We start from the raw sequence: 25000 nt of genomic DNA, 5'->3' as shown, positions 1-25000 counted from the left end.
TATTTTGAAGGACAATGGAAAATGGTATATATATTGACTCTCAGAAATATTAAAGTTCCGCAATCAAACCTGTAAGAAAATGCATGCAACAGTTTAGATATAAAACTTTTGTTGATTTTTTTCCTTTCCCCCCTGCAATTTTGTGAATGGTTATCTTGAAATAACGTTGCCCTCAACACACATAGACAATATTATAGTCTGTTCCGAGCTTATTTGAATGGTTAGCATTGTCTTAATTTACCGAGCGGGATCTTTTCCGTTTCTGTTCTAGTAAAGTAGATAAACAATCCTTCTAAACCAAAGAACCAAAGCGTGTACCTGCTTGTGTCGATAGCGTGAGTAAACAGCAACACTTGCATGTTAGCCTCTGAATCATGGCGTTCTTTCCGATCTAATGCTAGTCATGGTAGTTTAAAATTCGATATGTATTCTATCAAGATGTCCCGATAACTCAGTTGGTACTCTCCTTACAACAAAAGGGGCCAATTTCGTTCCAGAATAGAGTCAGATTTTATTTTTAATGATCACATTATGTTTCTAATACTGTTTTAGTAACTGTGTATGTCAAATCTGATGGAGAGTATTCTGCGATAGAATAGCGTCCATTCTGAGGTGTGGAATGCAACTGATGCCATCTGTTGCTTGCTAGGTAAAACGAGATAGGTTCCCTCCAAAAAAGTATTTAGAGTTCTGATCGATTACTGCACATTGACGTGGGTGCGTAGTAGTAAGGGGAATTAGGCTAAAACCGTGCAAATTCGGGTTGAAAGCATGAAAATTTGCATACAGGTTGCTAAGACCCATAGAAAAACCATCTGATATAAAACCACTCTGGCAATCAATCATAACGTATCGGTCTAAGGCCTTAGATTTTACCTATTACAGCTATATTAAACAAGGGAAATAACTGCGTAAAATATATTTTTTCTTCATATTCATTTTATTAGAGAAAATTAGGCTAAAACCGTGCACATAGGGGTTGAAATCCTGAAAATTGGCATATAGGTAGCTAAGACCCGTATAAATAACACCTGATATAGAACCACTCTGGCAATTTATCATAACAGTGCGTTTTTAGCACTTTTATTGTTTCCTATATAGCATTACTTATCCGAGGAAATAACCACGATAATACAATGTGCGTTCTAAAACTTTAAATAAACTGGTAACCATTTACGGTAGCTAACTGATGGTTATTTCGTGTTGTAACTAGTAGATAAATGAGGGAGAGGGGGGGGGGGAGAGGGAGTGAGTGGGAGAGACGGAGAGAGAGAGAGAGAGAGAGAACAAGAGAGAGAGAGAGAGAGAGAGAGAGAGAGAGAGAGAGAATTTTACTCATTACTTGACTTAACATAGCATTATAGCATTAATATAGCATTACTTATCCGAGGAAATAACCACGATAATACAATGTGCGTTCTAAAACTTTAAATAAACTGGTAACCATTTACGGTAGCTAACTGATGGTTATTTCGTGTTGTAACTAGTAGATAAATGAGGGAGAGGGGGGGGGGAGGGAGTGAGTGGGAGAGACGGAGAGAGAGAGAGAGAGAGAGAGAGAGAGAGAGAGAGAGAGAGAGAACAAGAGAGAGAGAGAGAGAGAGAGAGAGAATTTTACTCATTTCTTGACTTAACACCCTCCGCCCCCCCCCCCCCCCCCCCCCCCATCTTCTCTACATAAGTCCGTGCAAGGCAAACTGGACTTTAAACACTTGCATCGGGTGCCGATACATTCTCTCTTACATGAACACTTGATGAGTTTTTGGGACACTTTGACAATTCTGGAAATAAGCTCCACAGTGGTTCATGTCGATCGTCACATTTGTTGCAGGGTTCTCTTCTATAAAAAAAAATGATGTTAGCAAAAGCTCGACTTCTTTCAAGAACTGTGACATCATCATTATCATCAGCAGTGACATCTTTTAAAGCTTGTTTTGTATAGTGCATGACAAGTTTTATGGTAGTGTGCATCCTGGGCGACTAAATCTCCTCCGGCAATAAATGACAACATATCAGAAGTTTTGATGGATAACGTTATTTCACGAATATTTTCTTCCATGTCTGTTGTCATTACAGAATGGAGTACTCCCGATTCCATGTTTTTACAAAAAAAGCATGTTTGTTTATTATAGCCAATCTCTAATTCTGAACGTTGTCTCATTATTCTCGTGGGTTGCGAAATAAATTCGGTGACTCCTCCAAGTCAAATGACGAAGTTTGGGATTCTTGTAGGGCATTTTTTTTAGATTTCTTTAATTCTAATCGCCTAATTTTGTTGGCATTACATTTTACACGACAATACTTAGGCCACTTAGCATAATTTTGTTTTAAGCTTTCAATAATCTCATTTCTTTCTGATGAATTTGAAAAAATAGATGCATCCCAAACCAAAGAATTGAATTGTGTTAAATATTCAAAAAGGGTTACATAGCCTTGCCCTTTGTCACACGCCCTCGACTTAGAGGGACATTCTAAACGGTCTGTGTTATCTTGTTGGCACATCAAACACTTGTCCCAGTCTCTGGGACCAGTTCTTCTTGCCATTGTATGTGTATCCGAAATCATGCAAACACATTCCTTTATTATGCATAATATACAATATTCTTTCATCTCTCTCTCTCTATCTATCTCTCTCTCTCTCTCTCTCTCTCTCTCTCTCTCTCTCTCTCTCTCTTTCTTTCTTTCGTTCTTTCTGTTAAAGACCCGTCATCAAAAGGCAAAATGTGTGCGGTGCCTTACATAAGGAAACAACAGTACAAAAAGAACATTCTCCCATTGTCCCTATGCGGTAAATAACGTAAAGTAAATAACAATACAGCATCATAGAGGTTGATGATGATGATGATGATGATGAGGATGATGATGTGATGATGATGATGATGATGATGATGACGATGATGATGATGATGATGGTGATGATGATGATGATGATGATAATTATAGCGTTCTTATATAATTTAAGTGGTATGCCGACTCTTTACTGTCATCAAGTTTGACCTAAATAGGTTTTAACCCACGTAAAATGATTATAGCAGTATTTTTGGAAAGAAAAGAAAACAGGAGGGGGGAGAAGGAGCACCGTCCTTTGTCAACACCGGTCATCGACATTTATTGACCTGTGTTCTACTAGTCTGTTTTATCTACCCCTATGCTCCTCTGCCCGTCTGCCCGTCCGTTTTAGAGCAATTGATTATACTTATTAAATATGAAGCAGCCAAATCTCATATTTTAGAATATTGCTCGCTAGGCGTCCTTTAAAAGAAGTAAAATTGTATATTTTTTACGATTAAATAATTTGTATGGTTCGAGAATCGAAAGTAAAAGGAAAGGAAAACATCCGCTTCGACGCTAAAAATAGTCACCAACGGGAATCCAAAGGATGACGTAAAACAACATTGAGTCGGCTTGCCTCGAATGTCAACACAATAAAAATGAAAGAAATTGTTGTCGTCCATTTCAAAATTTTCTAATCTTAAAAACCTTGTATCTCAACTAATACTGATCCCTCAGAGTTATTTTATATCATAAATGATAGCATTTTTCATATTCTACAACATAAGTAATGTTTATGCTTTCAACCCTGTTTGCACAATTCAATGTTTTTTGGACCTAATTCCCCCTACTCTTGGTAAAATTGAATCTTTCATTTGTTGAGATTTGTCAAGAAGTCAAAGCAACGCCTGTTTTTCTTTCTTGTTTTTCTTGGGGTTTTTTTGTTGTTGCTTCTTTGGGGTTTTTTTTTTTGTTGGGTTTTTAAAAATGTTGGCCACACCTTTATACCGACAGCGACATTTTGATTATTTCCTTCCAACGGCTGTGAAAAATTATAAGATCCTGTTCTAACCTTATCTTCGGTCCACACTTTTTATCCCTTTTTAAAGAAAACCTTTTACTAGTAGTATCTATATCCATTATTTAACTCTGATTATAAAGATAACATAAAATAAATACCAATACAATATGATTAAACTAGTATAATAATATTTTGCATCGTATTATAGTATAATATAGAGTAATAGCTTTGATTTTAAAATCTATCTTGTTTTAGAAAAATATTTACCCACAGAATTATTACTTGTATTTAAAATTAAATAGAAATTACGAGTAGTATAACAGTCTGCCCCCCCCCCCCCCCGGAAATATGCAAAAGAATATCCCAAATTATGCGGGGGAAATTGCAAATTATGCGGGGGGAGGCAAATTATGCAAGGGAAATTACAAATTATGCAAAACAAGAAAAAAGTAATAAATCGCTGTCTAAATTTTCCTTTGCTTTATTTACATTTAACCAATTCAAAATTAAAGAACTACAACGCAAATTCAAAACTTAATTTTTTGTTGTAGCACAGAAAAGCTAGATGTCGCAGAGACGGGCTAAGACTCCTGCGCCTGTCTGACAATATCAGATTGTAAACAGAAAAGCTGCGCTCAGCATCAGCGCTGTTGATCGTGGTGTATATGTACCCTGTAAGACCCAGGCAACATGCCCACTAAACGGCAATTGCCTGACTCAAAACGTAATTTATCAAGCCACAGTTACACGACCAGACACACCAAAACAAGAAACATACATTGGCCTCACCGAGTGTTCATTCAAAACCAGATACAACCTACACACATCTTCCTTCAGAAACATACACAAACGACATTCTACTACACTAAGCGAACACATTTGGAACCTCAAAGAAAAAAACATACAACACAGCATCACATGGAAAATCATCTCCGGAGCACAGTCGTACTCCCCTTCTTCTAAGATTTGCAACCTCTGCTTGGAAGAACAATTCTTCATCATCACTAAACCGAACATAGCAACACTCAACAGAAGAAACGAACTAACATCCTCATGCAGACATAGAAACAAAACACTTTTATGTAATTACGAACCTCCATAAACACGAATCTAGAAAAATACGAAAACACAATAATCTACTTTCACTTCCACTTCCTGATGAGAGCAACGCTCGATAACAACGTTGTAGAAGTCAAACAATCTTAATTATCTTTCCAATGTTTATAAATAGCTCCTTTTGACCTAAAGTTGAGCACTATTATTTCATGGTTTTTTGTTTTTGATATATAATATAATATTATATATATATATATATATATATATATATATATATATATATATATATATATATTATATATATATATATATGAGTGAGTGAAAGAGTGTGTGTGTGTTTCTGTATCTTTATTTATTTATTCTTTTATTTACCCATAGATGTACAGAACGTGCTGAACAATAAAATAACGTGTATATTTTTCCTTTAAAAAAATAAGAATACGATTCTATCTAATAGCTACAGCTGGTCATTCCTGACTAGTGAATCTAAATTATATGTATATTTTTACCTTCCTTTAAACTTTCGAGATCTATTGACTTACACTGATTCTAGATTTAATAGCAAAATAACGCATACAAGTTAGATTCTCTAATTAATTGATAAATACTTTTAGAAATTTATTTACTCACAAAAGTATTATGTTAGAATGCTTGTTGTTTAGGTCTTTATTTTAAGTTTATTGAATGAATGAAAGCATGACCAGAATGTGGAAATGTCTTGTTACTTATCGATGTGATACTGAATTTTAATTTCCATAAAGGATCAGTAAAGATTATCTAATCTTATCTTACCCAATACCACTGTGTATTTCTAAGCAATATGAATACAAGGATCACGACTTTGTAAGTTTCCATAATTTGGTTGTAGGAATAATTGCACTACCAATGTTTACAGCTTCTCAAAGTCCTCTCCTTGGGTCTAGTCTAGATGCAAAGTTTCATCCGCTTATTCCAATTAATCAATCAGATTTGTTTTGGCACTATGGCTGACATTCCAACTTCAAGTGTCGTTTATATGCACCTTCAGGGATCTGAGATGGTCTGATGATCCCATATGAGTTTCTCTTTAACAAATTATTGGAACTAAAAGAAGCTGCATGGCGCCAGATTGGGAGAATACGGAGGGAGGGTCATGATTTGAACGATGTTTTCAGACAACGGCTGTGTGAGCTCTAGCATTGATATGGTGCCATTGTCAGTCCAGTGTGTCTGTCTAGACACTTTTTACACATCGGTTAACATATCAATCTAAGATGACTGAGCGTTTGTCATGGAGTCTTGGATTTAATCTTTAAAATTACAGTGTCTGTCCATGATTTGCCTTCATACGCTCCATGATCGCTAGCATTTCATAGGCGGAGTTTCACAAGGAAAGAGGGACACTCAAGACATACAGATCAATCCATGTCATAATTGAGTGAAACTCAACACGTTGTTTTTGTTCATCAGTGAGTTGATGTGGCACCCGCATGACTCGTTAATTGAAAACCGAAAAATAGTGGCTAATGCTGAATGTTCTTTGGTTCTTGAGGATCCCGATAGCTCAGTTGGTAAAGCACTGGTTTCACACATGAAAAGGGAATGGGATCGATCCCGGTTGAAGATATTTACTGTCCCCCTCTCCCTGTCTACCCACCAATGATTGGTATAAGAGTAACGCGTAACTCAATGTAAAAACCCAATGTGTCAAATGGTTATAAGATTTTCATGGCTTCAATATATAACATGTTGTTCATACACTACCCAATTAATTATAGATGAAACGAAATTGACGTCACTCTGCTTTTTGTTATTGTTATTAGACCGCAATTTTGATAAGTTTTCACTCAATTCTATCAATCGGATTATAAACGTATAAGGTTACGAATAGTTTTGTGTGTTGGTACGTTATATCCGGCTGGCGGATGTTATGGGTTTGACCTGAACGCATAGCATCAACAGACAGAGCGACAGAAGTCTAATGCTTAAAAACAAAAGCAGACAAAAAATTGCGAGCGTAAGAATATTTTTTCCACGAATTTCTCTAGATAATCAAATGAAATTTGCACAACAAAGTTATCAAAGATTATCAAGTTTAAAAAAAAATTTGATTTCGTTGAATTATTTTTTTCCTTTGTATCAAAAAGTGGGAAATGAATATCGGAAGTTAAACATTTTTACAGGAAGTGAACAAACTTTGTCCATATTAGTAAAATCAGTTTCAGTTTCTGTCCTACACAACTAAAACTTCCAATTGATATGGTATCAATATAATAATAATAATAATAATAATAATAATAATAATAATAATAATAATAATAATATATAATTGATTTGATATGGCATTATATGATTTCATATTGTATTTCAAGCATACATTAACATCCTGGATCTTTGCTTTTGGAGGTTCTGGAATGAATGGGCACTAGCAATGTAATTAAGTTTTCTTAAAGCCCACGCAAAACTTTCTATACATATAAAGAATAATAAAGCAGACACTTTCTACAATAGAATTTGGCTTTTCCTGTACCCCGTGAGAACCAATTAGCGTCCTTTTCATGATTATCAGATTAAACATGGAAAGGGGGTTATTTTTCCCTCGGAAAAAGATATTCAACAATCTAAACGGATGTCGAATACAAACGTAAATCTTTGGACAATTGCTTTTGATATCGTTGTGATTGTCCTTCTTTATCCAAATTGCAACAACTCGTATTTAAACATTTGGTCAGAAAACTCGTCCTTCAAATTTCGTTGAATTAAATGACTATCATTTTGGAGAACCCCCCCCCCCCCCTTGAAACCTAGGACGTCGCAAAACACTGAGGTTTGAGAGTTTTTGCTAAGATGAGGATCATTTAAATCGATTAACATTTGAAGGACAAGTTTAGTGGCCAAATCTAAATACGAATTTTTCAAGAGTATGGCAGTTAACTGATTATGCTGCTTTATGGTCTAGTGATATAGCACTCTGTCCGACCTGTTACTCTAGGGTTCGAGTCATTTGCGGTGCAAATTTGGTCTTGAAAAATGCTTTCGACTCAATTTTTTTTCACCATACTCGGGTTAAAATGAGTGCTTGTCTATATCACAAATAAGATTGTTGTAGTGCGTTACAAGCAGCAAATGCGGCTATCTGGTCTTGTGGTATGACATTCGCCCATTGATAGGAAAGTCCAGGATTTGATTCCTGCTCTGAGCGGCGTTTAATTGAGTCCTTGGAAAACGCTCTTTACTCACATTCTCTCATTGTATTCAAGGGTAAAACGAGAACCTGGCCGTTAACAAGTTCCAGTTCAAAGCTTTCTTTAAGGCACTTGCCAAGATAACATACATTAACATATAATTTCCAATTAAATTTAAAAAAGCGTAGGTTCTGTCCAAACTAAAGTAATATCGCGCATAACAGGTGTCATGTCTCATCCTACATAATAAATGTTATTGCTGTTGGCTAGGGATACCTCGTAAAGCGCTTGAGCTCGTATAGTGCATATTACTCAATATAAAAGCTAAAGTGTATGTCTGGTTCTACAAGTTAAGTGTTGCTGCTTGCTTGGGACCGTTTTGTTAAGACGCATTGAGCTCAGTTTGTGAATATTGCCCTTTACGAAGGTTCACCTTATTTCTTCTTCGTTTTAAATATCTGAAATGACATGTGTGAAAAGTGCCTGGTAAAGCAGAAAGAAAAATAAAAGGAAAAAGAATCATCTCAAAAGCGAGGTTCCACAGCGGAAACGCGTGTCCTTTTAAAGACTATAAGTCATCCTAACTAGCATCTTTGTGGTGTAATGGTAGAAAATCTGATCGGCAATCAGCAGGTTTGAGGTTCGATCCCTAGTCAATGTAGGCTGATTCTAGGATGATTTTATTTCTTGTATTTTTCTTTCGGCTTTGTCTGGAAGTGTTTCAGACACACCTTTTTTCCAGATATTGCTCTTACACCAGAGTTCGTTCCCAAATATGTTTCTTTATTTTTAAGAGCAATGGGTAGAAAGTCTCTCAGTAATCTCGCTTAAATAATAGATATGCATATGATTGATTCCACGTTTAGGAAGAGTCTATATTAAATCTGTCTCTCCCCCCCCCCCCCTCCTCTTCCGCTGGCCAACTAAACAGTTTATGAATAGCAGGATCTAAATTAGATTTAATTAACAATATGTTATTTGAGACCTTAGTGCAGTTCACGTAAAAGACACCGATGAATCCTGACTCTGTGGGAATTCAAACTTTGAAATGGAAAGATACGGGTTTGGATTGTTAAAAAAATGAAGTCAAAGTGAATTCCATTGTTAAATGGTCTGAATATATCTATTTTGTTCGATAGTGAACAACACAGCTTTTTTTTCTAAAACATATTATTGCTCTCATGTTATTTTATGTTACTCTTTAGTATTAAAATAAAAAAGAACCCCAAAATGTCAAGTTTTAATTTTTTTTTCGTGTTGAATATTCATAATTATCAATCGATTTTATTGATTTAATCGAATATGCAATGTGTAGCGTATTTACATAATTTCAAATGATTTTATCAACTTAGAAAACACAATGATAAAAAAACAAATTATAAAACGCAACGCCACATAGAAACAATAAAAAACAAACCCTCAAATTCGCCGGTGTACTGAGTACGTCATAAGCCGCATTGAAACAGGCCGTAAGACGTGCGATATGAACGATATTTAATAACCACGTAACAATAATGAAATGATTGTTAAGAAACAAAATATCCTCTCAAGTTTAAGTTATATCCCTTTCCTTCATATTCATACCATATACGTACCAAGGGGAATGCAACAATATAGTAAAAAGCGATTCCTTTAATTTTTCATGGTTCTTTTGTGCGTGATGGACACTGCCTTTAACTTAATACCCTTTGAATATATATTCTACCCCACTTACTTTCCGACCCTTTTTCATTACCGACCATTTTCAATATTTTAAGTGAAATGTCAAAACACAAATTGAATTTTAAAACTCAAATTTAAAAGCATTAAGTGCCTGCTATTCAGAATTTTGCTGAGCAAAACCCGCTTAAGTTCTTGTAAATCGAACGATCTGGACAAGTGTACATAATAATTTTATGATTATCTGGTTATAATTTTAAACAAGGGAGCAGCGATGGCAATGCTACATTAAAGATATAGATACATTAAAGCTCAAATCGCAACGCTGTTTCTGCATTCTTGATAAAAACTTTAAGTTCCGATACCAAAATAAGAGGAAAATTGAAACTGATATGTAAAATGTACCGTGATTGAACCCGGTCAATTTTGCTGGAATCGAATGCTCAATCAATTCAGCGACTGGGCTGTCAATCTACCTTGGAACTGTTGGTTTCAGGAAATAAAACTTGTTTTTCTTTGAATCAGTTTTCATTAGAAATCGTTCTAAGATTTTTTTTTCTTTATATCTTTATCCATCTATTTCATACAGGTGTACTTCTAAGTACAATTAACAAACTTTCCAACTTCGAGTATGTTAAACAATCATTGCTTAGCAGTATGATTAAAAGTAAATTCTGCAATTTGTCCACCATTTATTACATTTTAATGGAAGTTAGGCAGTGCCCGTCATGAAAAGTTAATTCATGCTTTAGTCATATTTCCACATTTCATTTCTAACACGCTTGAATAAGTTTGGTTTTCATTCTTATCAAGAAGGATTCCTCTTTTGTAAATTCATGTCACAATTAAACAAAAATAAAATAAACAACAAAACACCTTGGAAAAAAATCAATACGAAATGGAAAGTACCCGTGTGTATACCGGGAAATCCAGGGTGTACTTAATACCAGTTAATCACATCAAAGGGAACGTCGCGTTCATTGAGCCAAGGAATTAAATCCATTCAAAGGTGTTGATGGATTTCATACAGAAAACATTGTGTATCTTGACACATGAACGAATGGCGTTTTAACGGGATCATTTCATGAATAGATTACGCGAGGTCAGCCTGAATCGTTTAACATATCACACAAAAAAAGGCAATCGACTTTCCCTGTATGCGTTATTCAAATTCTATTTTAAAACGTGACAGCCAATTGTCTAAATTCTAACTGCTGTAGGATGGAGCAGTATTCCCTAACCGCAATCTAAAAATATAATAATTGTATTTTTAGTGTAGGTGTTATGTTTCTTTTGTATATATTCCATTCTTTCTATAATCAGTAGCCTTTCCTACAGGGAATATCCTTGATTCGTGAGAACATATTTTTTCCGGAAAAAATGACTTAGTTGCTTCCGTATAGTTGGCTGATAAAAAGACGATGGGTCTCACTTACCACTTTATTCAGGTTGTATCTTCACGAAACGTCGTTGGTTTGGTCTTGTTGATTTTATAGGGCCATTATTAGTTGCTTTTAATATTGGCTCTAAGCAAAAACAAACAAACAAAAAATCAAAATTACCATTTGTTTTAGGATCGAAAGAAGTTAATAAATTCTAACGATGAAATGTGAGTGAATAAAATCATTGAAAAAAATAGGACTTCAGGTGGCCCAGCTCATTTCATGCAAAGCTATGATTCAATTCTTGGACTTTTGTCTTAAACCTCAACTCGCTTAGGCTATCGCTTTTGATATGAGATTCAAATCTAAGCCTGCTTATTGATATAAAAACAACAACACACCAAAATAAGAATAAATAAAAACGCGTGTACGTTTAAAAAAAAACAACAAACACCTGCGGCAGATCTGGTGGGAAAGAAAAAGAAAAAGAGAAAAATAAATAAACAATTAATGGAACATTATGATATGCCCTTCGATTTACATTCGACAATGTGTGCTTATTTTATGTCTGATAACCCAAATTTTGTTATGGGCACATTGTTGTAATGGCAATACTCTCAAACCACCGGGACATTTTTCCCCGTAGCTGCGTTCGGTTGTCAGACCTGCAAATATATGCACCTAGCTAATAGATAGAAACATAACATGCATGTCATTTGTAAAATAAAAAGAGGTTTCTATCATCTGAAATCAAATAACGTTATGCCACTTGGATCGATCAATTTTGAAATTCGTTTGTGTTATGTCTTACTTTATTAACCGCTGTTCAGCTTCTTTTTCTCTCAAAGAGCTGATAACTTCTTCTTCTTCTTCTTCTTCTTCTTCTTCTTCTTCTTCTTCTTCTTCTTATTATTATTATTATTATTATTATTATTATTATTATTATTATTATTATTATTATTATTATTATCATCATTATTATTATTATTATTATTATTATTATTATTATTATTATTATTATTATTATTATTATTATTATTATTACAATTATTATTGTCATCATCATCTTCATCATCATCATCATCATCATCATCATCATCATCATCATCATCATCATCATCATCATCATCATCACAACCGTCATTATCATCATCTTCATCAGTATTATTATTATTATCATCATCATCATGATCACCATCATCATTATCATCATTATCACTATCTCCACAGCAAGATGGTATCCTCATTATCATATTATGTTTAACAAAATAACTCATCCAGCGCTTTGTCGCTTTCATTACTTACTTTTCCCCCCATACCATTTCCTTATTCCACAGCTTCAAGTCTCCTTTTGCTTGTCTTTCTCCAATCAACCGTTACTATTGTCGAAGGCAGGTATGCTTATTATGATTCTCAATTCGTCACCCGCACTGCCAACTGTGATAGATTTCTGCTTGAGAGAATCGACAGATCCGTAGCAATCCGACCTCATAATCGTCGATTGAGCGTACCAGAAGTTGAAGGAATTGTGAATGAATTTAGATTGCGTCTAAATGATTTATTGGATATGGTTCAAGCTGTTAGAAGAGTATGGGTGAGTTTGCGATATATATTTTTGGTTTTAACGTGTTAGTTTTGTTCATTAATTTATTTCGTTTTCAAATTTATGAAATGATAATGATGATAATAATTATAGGAAAAACAATGATGATGATGATGATAATAATAATAATAATAATAATAATAATAATAATAATAATAATAATAATAATAATAATAATAATAATAATAATAATAATAATAATAATGAAAATAATAGTAATAATAATAATAATAATAATAATAATAATAATAATAATAATGATGATGATGGTGATGATAATAAAAATTATAATAATATTAACAATAATAACAATGATAATAATGATGATGATTGATGATGCTGGTTTTAATAAATAAATAAATAAATAGAAAAATAATTAAATTAAATAAAAAAAATAAATATGTTAATATTAATTGTATTGGATAACTACCTAACAATGCTTCGTAATAATAAATAATCAGTTTTATTGTTTAATTAATAAGCATCTGGCTGGCCTGGGATTTAATTAGCGATGGTATCGCCTGCTAAACTTTTTAGGTAATTAACTGTCGTACTCTGGAAAGACACGTATTTACAAATTTGGCCAGAAAACTCTTCCTTCAAGCATCGATCGATTTAAATGACTCTCAACTTGGCAAAAATTATCATACTTGGGATCTCGGGAAGTCCCAGTTTTGAGAGTTTTTGCCAAGAGTGGGTCATGTAACGAGTTTTCTGGCCAAATTTTAAATACGTGTCTTCCCAGAGTACGGCATGCAATTAACTGGTTAATCGTTACTGGAACCGGAATTAACCCAAGTCCCATGGGAATCGTGGCTCTGAAAGAAAATGAGTAGGCACTTATGTTGGTAACAACAAAATATGAAGTGAATAGAAAAGTGCCAGAAGACAATAGAGAATGAAAATTTTTCGCGGCGGTGGTGGGGTTTGAACCTGCGACCTTATTGGTACGACAACTCCGCCTGGCAGGTGAGAGCGTGGCTCTACCGTGTGAGCTATCAACGAACACAAAAATATTCGTTTCAAACTCAAAGTCATTACTAGATCCCTCTCTCACCCACTTCTTGAGACCGCCGATTCGTTCGTACACCACCATCGCGAATAATTTTGACCAGCAGTTAAGCTTAATAGCCAATATTCTCAACACAAACATATAACATAGAAACGATTGAGACATTGAGTATGCTCCGGTGTATGGGGTGAATTTTTAATTCAGAAAAGTGAGTGGAGCAGGCACTTATGTTGGTAACAACAAGATATGAAGTGAATATAAAAGTTCCAGAAGACAATAGAGAATGAAAATTTTTCGCGGCGGTGGTGGGGTTTGAACCTGCGACCTTATTGATACGACAACTCCGCCTGGCAGGTGAGAGCGTGGCTCTACCGTGTGAGCTATCAACGAACACAAAAATATTCGTTTCAAACTCAAACGAATATTGGCTATTAAGCTTAACTGCTGGTCAAAATTATTCGCGATGGTGGTGTACGAACGAATCGGCGGTCTCAAGAAGTGGGTGAGAGAGGGATCTAGTAATGACTTTGAGTTTGAAACCAATATTTTTGTGTTCGTTGATAGCTCACACGGTAGAGCCACGCTCTCACCTGCCAGGCGGAGTTGTCGTACCAATAAGGTCGCAGGTTCAAACCCACCACCGCCGCGAAAAATTTTCATTCTCTATTGTCTTCTGGCACTTTTCTATTCACTTCATATCTTGTTGTTACCAACATAAGTGCCTGCTCCACTCACTTTTCTGAATTAAAAATTCACCCCATACACCGGAGCATACTCAATGTCTCAATCGTTTCTATGTTATATGTTTGTGTTGAGAATATTGGCTATTAAGCTTAACTGCTGGTCAAAATTATTCGCGATGGTGGTGTACGAACGAATCGGCGGTCTCAAGAAGTCGGTGAGAGAGGGATCTAGTAATGACTTTGAGTTTGAAACGAAGATTTTTGTGTTCGTTGATAGCTCACACGGTAGAGCCACGCTCTCACCTGCCAGGCGGAGTTGTCGTACCAATAAGGTCGCAGGTTCAAACCCACCACCGCCGCGAAAAATTTTCATTCTCTATTGTCTTCTGGCACTTTTCTATTCACTTCATATCTTGTTGTTACCAACATAAGTGCCTGCTCCACTCACTTTTCTGAATTAAAAATTCACCCATACACCGGAGCATACTCAATGTCTCAATCGTTTCTATGTTATATGTTTGTGTTGAGAATATTGGCTATTAAGCTTAACTGCTGGTCAAAATTATTCGCGATGGTGGTGTACGAACGAATCGGCGGTCTCAAGAAGTGGGTGAGAGAGGGATCTAGTAATGACTTTGAGTTTGAAACGAATATTTTTGTGTTCGTTGATAGCTCACACGGTAGAGCCACGCTCTCACCTGCCAGGCGGAGTTGTCGTACCAATAAGGTCGCAGGTTCAAACCCCACCACCGCCGCGAAAAATTTTCATTCTCTATTGTCTTCTGGCACTTTTCTATTCACTTCATATCTTGTTGTTACCAACATAAGTGCCTGCTCCACTCACTTTTCTGAATTAAAAATTCACCCCATACACCGGAGCATACTCAATGTCTCAATCGTTTCTATGTTATATGTTTGTGTTGAGATATTGGCTATTAAGCTTAACTGCTGGTCAAAATTATTCGCGATGGTGGTGTACGAACGAATCGGCGGTCTCAAGAAGTGGGTGAGAGAGGGATCTAGTTATGACTTTGAGTTTGAAACGAATATTTTTGTGTTCGTTGATAGCTCACACGGTAGAGCCACGCTCTCACCTGCCAGGCGGAGTTGTCGTACCAATAAGGTCGCAGGTTCAAACCCCACCACCGCCGCGAAAAATTTTCATTCTCTATTGTCTTCTGGCACTTTTCTATTCACTTCATATCTTGTTGTTACCAACATAAGTGCCTGCTCCACTCACTTTTCTGAATTAAAAATTCACCCCATACACCGGAGCATACTCAATGTCTCAATCGTTTCTATGTTATATGTTTGTGTTGAGAATATTGGCTATTAAGCTTAACTGCTGGTCAAAATTATTCGCGATGGTGGTGTACGAACGAATCGGCGGTCTCAAGAAGTGGGTGAGAGAGGGATCTAGTTATGACTTTGAGTTTGAAACGAATATTTTTGTGTTCGTTGATAGCTCACACGGTAGAGCCACGCTCTCACCTGCCAGGCGGAGTTGTCGTACCAATAAGGTCGCAGGTTCAAACCCCACCACCCCGCGAAAAATTTTCATTCTCTATTGTCTTCTGGCACTTTTCTATTCACTTCATATCTTGTTGTTAAAGAAAATGAGTGGATTGTATGTCTACATTGACCTTTCACCATGTCTACATTTATCCCGGTCTGGCATCCGAACGCAATTATGTGCCTATTTTAGCATTACTGTAATTAACAATATTTTGCGTCATTTTTTTTAGCTTTCCATTACAACAATGAGCCCATAATGAATTGGGTTATCAGACCTGCATATATGTGCACGTCGTCCTGTCGTGAAACGTAGAAATATTAAAGCAATAATATATCATAGGTTGCTTAGGTCAAAGGTCTTTAAATACCCTGTGGGGGGGGGGGGGGGGGGCGGCGGGGAGAGATTTAGGTCAAACATTCCCGGATATAATCATAACTACGATCATCATTTTCATCATAAGAAATCAAAAATATAACAATCAAAAGTTATTCTTCATATTCATATTTTAAGTGATAGAGCTCTCTGTCAATTGCATTTTTGAAGTTATTTACACTTCTGGAGTCTTTGGTTAGTTATTTCAAACTTTTTCAACTGGTTGAATAATTGTAGAAGACTGTAATATAAAACGGGGGTCCCGATAAATCAGTTGGTAGAGCACTCGCTTCACACGCAAAGGGACCAAGATAAATCCCGGGTGCAGTCGAGATTTTTTTTCCTGACCCCCCCCCCCCCCCCCCTTGTCCAGCCAGCAGTGAATGGGTAGCTGGGTCTATTAGATTTGACGGAAACTTTGCAATAGACTAGCAAAAGAAAAGTAAGCAATTGCTATTGTCCGTTTCAAGCTATAGAAACCGGGATAAACTCCGGCTCCATGGGCCAATGGCTCTGACTGACTTATATATATATAAATATTATGTGATTCGCCCTCTCAAAACGGTGTCTTGTCGGAATGAACTTGGTCCTGAAAATTGAATTAAACGCTCTCCTTACCACCTGCAGAAAAACCATCACATTTGTTACGACACAATATACATTTTGTCTTATTATTCAGATTTATTTTGTACATCAAACAAACTTTGAAGATTGATATTTGTTTGGCACAGATATGAGATTTGGGGTTAATTTCTATTCTTTAATTTGTAGAATAAATACAATTTCTTACATTGTAAAAGGCTCAAAGGTTGTATTTCGTAACATTTTAAATTGTAAATTCACTGTTGTTGATATTATTCGACCCAACATAATACCGTTTTGAGACAGTGGGTCATAATATGTAAATTAAACGAATAATTAAATCTTGATCGTTTATATACCGCAATATCCACGAAACGCGCTCAAAGCGCTTGACAAGGGATCCTTAGCCAACAGCAACATTTAACATGTAGGATGAGTCATGCTGCCTGTTAGGCGATATTACATTTTTTAGGACAGAGACAACGATTTTAACGACGAAGTATTCATTTTACACCTGAGTACGGTGAGAGAATATGAGTAAAGAGCCTTTTACAAAGACTCAACAATGCGCCACTGAGAGCGTGACTCTCACCCTGGACCTTCCAATCTGAAGTCGAGTGTCATACCTCCAGACCACATAGTCAATAGATAGTATGCAGATGACTTCACTCAGGCCTTTGTTATTGTTTTTGCCATCCGCGTTTGTGAGTTGTTCTCACTAAACTGTATTAACCAGACTATAAAAGTTCATGGTTACACAGAGTTTGTGTGTTGGTCCGTTATACTTCCGGATGGCAATGTTGTGAACTCCTTGGCCAAGCGCATTCTATCTATAGACACCTCTCGGACAGTCGTCATAATGTAAACAATGGCAGTGATTGGGTAGCATAGCGAACTACACAGGTTTTACTATCGACGGTGTGTGTATAAGTAAAATACCCACTGTTCTACCGCTTGATCAATAGAACCAAAATAGAAAAATATGTACAAACTTAAACATTTACCGTATGACCAAGAAAATCGTGTGATAACTAGTCACCCATCTGGCGGTAGAAAAACAATAACAATGACCAGAGAGAGATCGATTTCATTCACGTTATTGTTAATAAACAACTAAATATGTTTGTCCGAGCACGTTAAAGGTGTGTCACAAATTCCATGTTTTGATTGGTCAAAAATCTACTGGTTAATATGTAGCCAATCGTCTCAAAACAAAGTTAGATTGGTGTGAATCTGATGCTTAAAATCAAATCGCAAACTTAACTCTTGAAAAAGTAGAAAGACGATACCAGTTATTTTGCATTTTATTTTATTGGTTTTCCACGTTAATCTGTGTATTGTTGTGCCGACGAAGGGTTTGTACCCGAAACGTCCATTGTCTGGTTTGTTCACACACGAAGCCTCTCCATTTTCACTCTTTCGTAAGCTTAATCTTGTCATTTAGGATTAAACTAAAAATACCTTCATCATTGTGGTAAGTGGGTTTTATTTCTAAAAATTCAAAAAATGTGACCCACCGTATCAAAACAGTATTATGTTGGGATGGATAGAATTAGTAAAAGTGAATTTGCAATTCAAAATCTTACGAACTAGGGTTAAGTAGCGTTGCAAAATCAGCTCTGGTTTTATGAGCATATTCGAGTATCAAGTGAGGCTATGTAGTCTTGTATGACACTCGCATTCGGATCGGAAGGTCTTAGGTTCGAACCTCACTCGGCGCATAGTTGGATCCGTTGAAAAGGCTCTTTATTCACATTCTGTCATCGCACTCCGGTGTAAAATGAGTACCTGACCGTTAATAGCGTTTTCTCAGTCGGAAAAAAGAATTGTATTATCGCCTAACAGACGTCATGTTTCTTTCTACATGTTACCTGTTACTGTTAGTCAGGGGCCTTTTCTAAAGCGCTTTGAGCACGTTTAATGGATATTGCACTTCAAATTTTTTTTAAAGCTCAAGTTATCAAATAATATCATTGCTTGACGTTTCAGAGCACTGACGGCGATTACATGCACGTTTCTGACTCGTGTATAAATGAGCTCAACCCTACCGAACAGAATACAACCCAGTTGACGAATGCATCTCCTCAAAACAGGGTAACGATTGCAGTGATACATATTTGCATGATAATAATAATAATAATGATAATAATAATAATAATAATAATAATAATAATAATAATAATAATAATAATAATAATAATAATAATAATAATAATAATAATAATAATAATAATAATAATAATAATGAAAATAATAGTAATAATAATAATAATAATAATAATAATAATGATGATGATGGTGATGATAATAAAAATTATAATAATATTAACAATAATAACAATGATAATAATGATGATGATTGATGATGCTGGTTTTAATAAATAAATAAATAAATAGAAAAATAATTAAATTAAATAAAAAAATAAATATGTTAATATTAATTGTATTGGATAACTACCTAACAATGCTTCGTAATAATAAATAATCAGTTTTATTGTTTAATTAATAAGCATCTGGCTGGCCTGGGATTTAATTAGCGATGGTATCGCCTGCTAAACTTTTTAGGTAATTAACTGTCGTACTCTGGAAAGACACGTATTTACAAATTTGGCCAGAAAACTCTTCCTTCAAGCATCGATCGATTTAAATGACTCTCAACTTGGCAAAAATTATCATACTTGGGATCTCGGGAAGTCCCAGTTTTGAGAGTTTTTGCCAAGAGTGGGTCATGTAACGAGTTTTCTGGCCAAATTTTAAATACGTGTCTTCCCAGAGTACGGCATGCAATTAACTGGTTAATCGTTACTGGAACCGGAATTAACCCAAGTCCCATGGGAATCGTGGCTCTGAAAGAAAATGAGTAGGCACTTATGTTGGTAACAACAAAATATGAAGTGAATAGAAAAGTGCCAGAAGACAATAGAGAATGAAAATTTTTCGCGGCGGTGGTGGGGTTTGAACCTGCGACCTTATTGGTACGACAACTCCGCCTGGCAGGTGAGAGCGTGGCTCTACCGTGTGAGCTATCAACGAACACAAAAATATTCGTTTCAAACTCAAAGTCATTACTAGATCCCTCTCTCACCCACTTCTTGAGACCGCCGATTCGTTCGTACACCACCATCGCGAATAATTTTGACCAGCAGTTAAGCTTAATAGCCAATATTCTCAACACAAACATATAACATAGAAACGATTGAGACATTGAGTATGCTCCGGTGTATGGGGTGAATTTTTAATTCAGAAAAGTGAGTGGAGCAGGCACTTATGTTGGTAACAACAAGATATGAAGTGAATATAAAAGTTCCAGAAGACAATAGAGAATGAAAATTTTTCGCGGCGGTGGTGGGGTTTGAACCTGCGACCTTATTGATACGACAACTCCGCCTGGCAGGTGAGAGCGTGGCTCTACCGTGTGAGCTATCCACGAACACTAAAATATTCGTTTCAAACTCAAAGTCATTACTAGATCCCTCTCTCACCCACTTCTTGAGACCGCCGATTCGTTCGTACACCACCATCGCGAATATTGGCTATTAGGCTTAACTGCTGGTCAAAATTATTCGCGATGGTGGTGTACGAACGAATCGGCGGTCTCAAGAAGTGGGTGAGAGAGGGATCTAGTAATGACTTTGAGTTTGAAACCAATATTTTTGTGTTCGTTGATAGCTCACACGGTAGAGCCACGCTCTCACCTGCCAGGCGGAGTTGTCGTACCAATAAGGTCGCAGGTTCAAACCCCACCACCGCCGCGAAAAATTTTCATTCTCTATTGTCTTCTGGCACTTTTCTATTCACTTCATATCTTGTTGTTACCAACATAAGTGCCTGCTCCACTCACTTTTCTGAATTAAAAATTCACCCCATACACCGGAGCATACTCAATGTCTCAATCGTTTCTATGTTATATGTTTGTGTTGAGAATATTGGCTATTAAGCTTAACTGCTGGTCAAAATTATTCGCGATGGTGGTGTACGAACGAATCGGCGGTCTCAAGAAGTCGGTGAGAGAGGGATCTAGTAATGACTTTGAGTTTGAAACGAAGATTTTTGTGTTCGTTGATAGCTCACACGGTAGAGCCACGCTCTCACCTGCCAGGCGGAGTTGTCGTACCAATAAGGTCGCAGGTTCAAACCCCACCACCGCCGCGAAAAATTTTCATTCTCTATTGTCTTCTGGCACTTTTCTATTCACTTCATATCTTGTTGTTACCAACATAAGTGCCTGCTCCACTCACTTTTCTGAATTAAAAATTCACCCCATACACCGGAGCATACTCAATGTCTCAATCGTTTCTATGTTATATGTTTGTGTTGAGAATATTGGCTATTAAGCTTAACTGCTGGTCAAAATTATTCGCGATGGTGGTGTACGAACGAATCGGCGGTCTCAAGAAGTGGGTGAGAGAGGGATCTAGTAATGACTTTGAGTTTGAAACGAATATTTTTGTGTTCGTTGATAGCTCACACGGTAGAGCCACGCTCTCACCTGCCAGGCGGAGTTGTCGTACCAATAAGGTCGCAGGTTCAAACCCCACCACCGCCGCGAAAAATTTTCATTCTCTATTGTCTTCTGGCACTTTTCTATTCACTTCATATCTTGTTGTTACCAACATAAGTGCCTGCTCCACTCACTTTTCTGAATTAAAAATTCACCCCATACACCGGAGCATACTCAATGTCTCAATCGTTTCTATGTTATATGTTTGTGTTGAGAATATTGGCTATTAAGCTTAACTGCTGGTCAAAATTATTCGCGATGGTGGTGTACGAACGAATCGGCGGTCTCAAGAAGTGGGTGAGAGAGGGATCTAGTTATGACTTTGAGTTTGAAACGAATATTTTTGTGTTCGTTGATAGCTCACACGGTAGAGCCACGCTCTCACCTGCCAGGCGGAGTTGTCGTACCAATAAGGTCGCAGGTTCAAACCCCACCAACGCCGCGAAAAATTTTCATTCTCTATTGTCTTCTGGCACTTTTCTATTCACTTCATATCTTGTTGTTACCAACATAAGTGCCTGCTCCACTCACTTTTCTGAATTAAAAATTCACCCCATACACCGGAGCATACTCAATGTCTCAATCGTTTCTATGTTATATGTTTGTGTTGAGAATATTGGCTATTAAGCTTAACTGCTGGTCAAAATTATTCGCGATGGTGGTGTACGAACGAATCGGCGGTCTCAAGAAGTGGGTGAGAGAGGGATCTAGTAATGACTTTGAGTTTGAAACGAATATTTTTGTGTTCGTTGATAGCTCACACGGTAGAGCCACGCTCTCACCTGCCAGGCGGAGTTGTCGTACCAATAAGGTCGCAGGTTCAAACCCCACCACCCCCGCGAAAAATTTTCATTCTCTATTGTCTTCTGGCACTTTTCTATTCACTTCATATCTTGTTGTTAAAGAAAATGAGTGGATTGTATGTCTACATTGACCTTTCACCATGTCTACATTTATCCCGGTCTGGCATCCGAACGCAATTATGTGCCTATTTTAGCATTACTGTAATTAACAATATTTTGCGTCATTTTTTTTAGCTTTCCATTACAACAATGAGCCCATAATGAATTGGGTTATCAGACCTGCATATATGTGCACGTCGTCCTGTCGTGAAACGTAGAAATATTAAAGCAATAATATATCATAGGTTGCTTAGGTCAAAGGTCTTTAAATACCCTGTGGGGGGGGGGGGGGGGGGGGGGGGGGGGAGAGATTTAGGTCAAACATTCCCGGATATAATCATAACTACGATCATCATTTTCATCATAAGAAATCAAAAATATAACAATCAAAAGTTATTCTTCATATTCATATTTTAAGTGATAGAGCTCTCTGTCAATTGCATTTTTGAAGTTATTTACACTTCTGGAGTCTTTGGTTAGTTATTTCAAACTTTTTCAACTGGTTGAATAATTGTAGAAGACTGTAATATAAAACGGGGGTCCCGATAAATCAGTTGGTAGAGCACTCGCTTCACACGCAAAGGGACCAAGATAAATCCCGGGTGCAGTCGAGATTTTTTTTCCTGACCCCCCCCCCCCCTTGTCCAGCCAGCAGTGAATGGGTAGCTGGGTCTATTAGATTTGACGGAAACTTTGCAATAGACTAGCAAAAGAAAAGTAAGCAATTGCTATTGTCCGTTTCAAGCTATAGAAACCGGGATAAACTCCGGCTCCATGGGCCAATGGCTCTGACTGACTTATATATATATATATTATGTGATTCGCCCTCTCAAAACGGTGTCTTGTCGGAATGAACTTGGTCCTGAAAATTGAATTAAACGCTCTCCTTACCACCTGCAGAAAAACCATCACATTTGTTACGACACAATATACATTTTGTCTTATTATTCAGATTTATTTTGTACATCAAACAAACTTTGAAGATTGATATTTGTTTGGCACAGATATGAGATTTGGGGTTAATTTCTATTCTTTAATTTGTAGAATAAATACAATTTCTTACATTGTAAAAGGCTCAAAGGTTGTATTTCGTAACATTTTAAATTGTAAATTCACTGTTGTTGATATTATTCGACCCAACATAATACCGTTTTGAGACAGTGGGTCATAATATGTAAATTAAACGAATAATTAAATCTTGATCGTTTATATACCGCAATATCCACGAAACGCGCTCAAAGCGCTTGACAAGGGATCCTTAGCCAACAGCAACATTTAACATGTAGGATGAGTCATGCTGCCTGTTAGGCGATATTACATTTTTTAGGACAGAGACAACGATTTTAACGACGAAGTATTCATTTTACACCTGAGTACGGTGAGAGAATATGAGTAAAGAGCCTTTTACAAAGACTCAACAATGCGCCACTGAGAGCGTGACTCTCACCCTGGACCTTCCAATCTGAAGTCGAGTGTCATACCTCCAGACCACATAGTCAATAGATAGTATGCAGATGACTTCACTCAGGCCTTTGTTATTGTTTTTGCCATCCGCGTTTGTGAGTTGTTCTCACTAAACTGTATTAACCAGACTATAAAAGTTCATGGTTACACAGAGTTTGTGTGTTGGTCCGTTATACTTCCGGATGGCAATGTTGTGAACTCCTTGGCCAAGCGCATTCTATCTATAGACACCTCTCGGACAGTCGTCATAATGTAAACAATGGCAGTGATTGGGTAGCATAGCGAACTACACAGGTTTTACTATCGACGGTGTGTGTATAAGTAAAATACCCACTGTTCTACCGCTTGATCAATAGAACCAAAATAGAAAAATATGTACAAACTTAAACATTTACCGTATGACCAAGAAAATCGTGTGATAACTAGTCACCCATCTGGCGGTAGAAAAACAATAACAATGACCAGAGAGAGATCGATTTCATTCACGTTATTGTTAATAAACAACTAAATATGTTTGTCCGAGCACGTTAAAGGTGTGTCACAAATTCCATGTTTTGATTGGTCAAAAATCTACTGGTTAATATGTAGCCAATCGTCTCAAAACAAAGTTAGATTGGTGTGAATCTGATGCTTAAAATCAAATCGCAAACTTAACTCTTGAAAAAGTAGAAAGACGATACCAGTTATTTTGCATTTTATTTTATTGGTTTTCCACGTTAATCTGTGTATTGTTGTGCCGACGAAGGGTTTGTACCCGAAACGTCCATTGTCTGGTTTGTTCACACACGAAGCCTCTCCATTTTCACTCTTTCGTAAGCTTAATCTTGTCATTTAGGATTAAACTAAAAATACCTTCATCATTGTGGTAAGTGGGTTTTATTTCTAAAAATTCAAAAAATGTGACCCACCGTATCAAAACAGTATTATGTTGGGATGGATAGAATTAGTAAAAGTGAATTTGCAATTCAAAATCTTACGAACTAGGGTTAAGTAGCGTTGCAAAATCAGCTCTGGTTTTATGAGCATATTCGAGTATCAAGTGAGGCTATGTAGTCTTGTATGACACTCGCATTCGGATCGGAAGGTCTTAGGTTCGAACCTCACTCGGCGCATAGTTGGATCCGTTGAAAAGGCTCTTTATTCACATTCTGTCATCGCACTCCGGTGTAAAATGAGTACCTGACCGTTAATAGCGTTTTCTCAGTCGGAAAAAGAATTGTATTATCGCCTAACAGACGTCATGTTTCTTTCTACATGTTACCTGTTACTGTTAGTCAGGGGCCTTTTCTAAAGCGCTTTGAGCACGTTTAA

The 25000-nt window shown here is 36.6% G+C and overlaps 1 protein-coding gene across 1 annotated transcript in view; it reads left to right on the top strand.

The window, feature by feature from the left end:
• Positions 1–25000, top strand: part of LOC144963984 (uncharacterized) — a 34101-nt gene that overhangs the window by 4006 nt on the left and 5095 nt on the right. Inside the window, exons 3-5 of the mRNA XM_078897926.1 lie at positions 6299–6399; positions 12392–12648; positions 18812–18916. Of these exons, the coding sequence (XP_078754052.1) occupies positions 6299–6399; positions 12392–12648; positions 18812–18916 (463 nt within the window). The remainder of the gene's footprint in view (positions 1–6298; positions 6400–12391; positions 12649–18811; positions 18917–25000) is intronic.

The sequence above is a fragment of the Berghia stephanieae genome, chromosome 2 (assembly GCF_034508935.2).
Source record: "Berghia stephanieae isolate SIO BIC M18660-M18661 chromosome 2, UCSD_Bste_1.3, whole genome shotgun sequence".
Lineage (NCBI taxonomy): Eukaryota > Metazoa > Mollusca > Gastropoda > Nudibranchia > Aeolidiidae > Berghia > Berghia stephanieae.
Note: the sequence above shows the minus strand (reverse complement) of the source record. Positions and strands in the feature narration are given on the sequence as shown.